Genomic DNA, 3,547 nt, shown 5'->3' with positions numbered 1-3,547 from the left:
TGATACCGGTAATAAGGGCCATCGTTCTAGCATTGTATTTCTTCGCTCTTCTCGCAACGATTGTGCGATAGAAAAAGAGCAGTTTACTTGTGTACGAGTTTCTTGTTTGATATGTTTCATAGCAGTTATATTTGTTAAGTAGAAACCGAAAATAAAACTACTCAAATGAACTTATTGTAGAATCAAAATCAAAACTTATTGTACATAAACCGATGTGGAACTTGATCCTTTTAGGTTCTTGATTTGGTTTCACCAGCAGTAATATGAATGACTTTCACATTTGGTATAAAAACATGTAAAATCATTTGTCAAACATATCTAACATGAAAACCCGTTCTGTAACAATTGTGAAACATGTCAATTTTAAAAAATTTTTCATTGATACTTGCGTAATAATACCTTCCATTCGAATCTAATCTAATTTTTATTGTTTTTGTCTCTCCACTGTCCGATAGTCGCACCAGTAAATTTGCATTCGAACCTGTTCACCAAAAAGGAGCACTTTTTTCGTTCCAACGAAGCAGTTTGAAAAGACTATCGTTGTCGGAACTAAATCCTCGTGCTTCGACATCCCGTACCAACTGAACAAACAGTCCAAAGTGTTTTTCTCCTGCTGCCAGCGCTCCGAAGCAGCTAGCCTGAATCATTTTGAGGTCTTTCCCTAGTTGTTCATAAACGACCCGAGCCATGTCCAGTGCGTCAACTGCTTCCTGCAATTGACCATTCTCCAAATGGATTTCACCATTCAAAAGCTGCATTTCAGCGTAACACTCCGATGTTTTATCGTGTACTGTTAATCGGTTTATCATCTGCAGATGGTGGATGCATTCTTTAGTTTCACCTAATCTACGAGTTGGACAGTTGTCAAATTATTAATTCTCGTATACATAAGGCATGAGAGAAAGAGAACTTACCTTCGGTATATGGCAGCCATTCGATTATTTATCTTGCAGACTTTATCTTTGGCAAAAATAAATTTCGCTCTTTTCAATGATTGTTTATAGGAATTCAGTGCTTCTCGATATTCTCCCCGATCGAGTAGAAAATCTCCGTACTGCAGGTACGAGTCGCACAACACTGGTTCTAGATTCGCTGAAAAAAATTAACATAAAAAACATTATTTTCCAAAATATACTTTATATCTTTCAGTACGTACAGTCAATTGCAGCTGCATGACTCAAACGTGAGTAAAATTCAAATTTCGCTGAGTTGGTAGCGCCAAACTGTTCAGCGAGTTTCGAATAAACTAGAAACAATCGGTGGTGAATTTCGTTCGCCAGTAGTGTAGCTCCGATGCCATGATCTAACGGCCAGGTTTGACGGACTGCTTGACTTTTGGCTGATTCCAGTACACTAGCAGCATCCTGCAGATTCCCTTCCTCAAGCAGAAACATTCCGTAATAATAATTAGCCAGTGCTCCTACCCGCGTAGATTCCAGGGTACAGTCTTGACATCGGTCCAAACTTATTAGGAAAAACTGCCGAGCAAGCCAGCGTTTGTGCTTGTCTTCCTGAAATGATCGACCAATAGCCAGTAGATTTTCCACCTCGTTTTCATACTGCTTTTTGATTTTATAGTTTTCGGTTTCTTGTAGGGAAGTGAACAGATTGTTGAGCAACTTTTTCGAGTTCTTAAGCCGTTTCTTCTCAATACTTTGATCCGATGTTGGTGGAACTCGGTCATGCTCGTACTCGATTAGCTGCAGCAACAGAAAGGCAGCGTTGACGCACCCGGACTCGTACAATTCACTGGCCAGCGCTTCGTAAAATGGAATCCGCGAGCGACGCACATCCTGGAAGGTAAGCTGCGGTACTTTCTTACGAAGACGAAGTTTGATTGCTGGCAGGTGACCGATGATGGCGGTGGTTAAGCCGGGGCGAACAATGCTATGGGTACTCATGACTGTTTTTAATGCTTTGACAGATGCCATACGAACGGGTTACTCGGATTTAGTGTAGGAAAATTTTGTCTTGTAATATTTCACGCTTCTTAAAAAAAGGCTGCCCAATCATCTGGTAGTATCCACTTCGAAAAGATCTTTCGGATTATGCATTATGCAGAGTGCGTTACCTGGATGATCGATAAATCCACGTGAAATGCATCAGCTCGAATCTAACAAGCGTGTTCTCCTTTTTGTGTTTTGTCTTCGACTCATCAGCACGTTAACAGTTTATATTGAGCTGCTAGCACGACTTAGCAGTTTAACATGAGTTGACGTAAAAGATGGCGCAATATATTATCCTCCAACAAAACAAGTTTCGGGTTACTGGCCGTTCAGGTTTTTGTCATTCATGGATTGGAGTAAAAGTTCGGCAGAGTTCGGGAAAGGTGCTCATACCGGATTTAAATATTTTTGTACGCTTCGTCCCCGATTCATCGGTTCATCGGCTCAATTGTTCAAATATAATAGAGCATGCTTTTAGTCTGCTTAGCGAACTATGTTGGGCTCGATATAAAATGCTAATGCACTGATAAATCGAAGACTAAATTAAAAAAAGTCAAATCGGTCAATTTGATCTTGTGTCAATCAGATTGCTGTACCAAATCTGAAAGAAAATAGCAAATACAAAGAAAAGATAAAAGGATTTCTTTTATTAAATTATTAGTTACTTTGCCTTTCATAGGAAACTGTTCTTCGAGCATCGATGTTTAAATTAGATTTCCAAAATCCTTATATCTGAGAACTTCTAATTTCCTATTTTAACTAAAGACTGTCCCAGAAACCAAAAATCGCTGTCCTTACGCAATGGCTCAGAATCTGTCAATTTTTATGTGCAGTTGTTTATTCGTTGTCATTAGTTTGTTTCGAAATGCGTGCCAAAAAAGTCAAATGTTCTTCGTGCTAAAGAACGTTTGAATCTTTGAACCTATAAGAAGCAGAAACAACCAAAACGTAGCCCGAAACAAGAAGCATAGATCAGGCCGAGGGTTCGAAAGCTGTACAATACGATTCTTGCCGGAAATTTGAACTGCATTATCATGGACGACGAAACCTACGTGAAACTCGATTACAAATCCTTGCCGGGACCACAATATTATACGGTACGTGAAGGGCAATTGTTAAACCAGTCCGAAGCATCGATTGAAAGCGAAAAATTTGGTAAGACAGCTATGGTCTGGCAAGCAATTTGTAGCTGCGGTAAGATTTCGAAACCCTTCATCACCACTGCTTCAATGAACAGAGAAATATACATCAAGGAATGTTTACAAAAACGACTTCTACCCATGATTCGAAGCAACAAGGATCCTGTTGTCTTCTGGGCAGATCTTGCTTCTTGCAACTACTCGAAATCAACAATAGAATGGTATACTACCAAAAATATCACTTTCGTCCCAAAAGATATGAATCCATCAAATTGCCCACAACTTCGACCAATTCAGGAATTTTGGGCATTAACGAAGGCACATCTTAGGAAACATGTCTCGGCAGCCAAAACCATTCAATAGTTCGAAAAAAATTGGAAAAAATTGTCCAAACTTGTCGCCAAGAAGTCTGTACGGAATTTAACGAGGAACGTTCGCAAGAAGGTACGCCAGCTAGTCTAC

General features: G+C 39.6%; 1 protein-coding gene across 1 annotated transcript; it reads right to left on the bottom strand.

The window, feature by feature from the left end:
• Positions 1-396: 396 nt before the first annotated feature.
• Positions 397-1,901, bottom strand: LOC131438609 (uncharacterized). The gene is made up of 3 exons (XM_058608735.1): positions 1,157-1,901; positions 915-1,092; positions 397-846 (listed from the first exon to the last, which is right to left on the bottom strand). The coding sequence occupies exons 1-3, from the start codon at positions 1,899-1,901 to the stop codon at positions 486-488; spliced, it is 1,284 nt and encodes a 427-aa protein (XP_058464718.1). The 3' UTR covers positions 397-485.
• Positions 1,902-3,547: the final 1,646 nt, after the last annotated feature.

This window comes from Malaya genurostris, chromosome 3 (genome assembly GCF_030247185.1).
Source record: "Malaya genurostris strain Urasoe2022 chromosome 3, Malgen_1.1, whole genome shotgun sequence".
Taxonomy (NCBI): Eukaryota; Metazoa; Arthropoda; class Insecta; order Diptera; family Culicidae; genus Malaya; species Malaya genurostris.
This window is presented reverse-complemented; position numbering and strand designations above follow the sequence as displayed.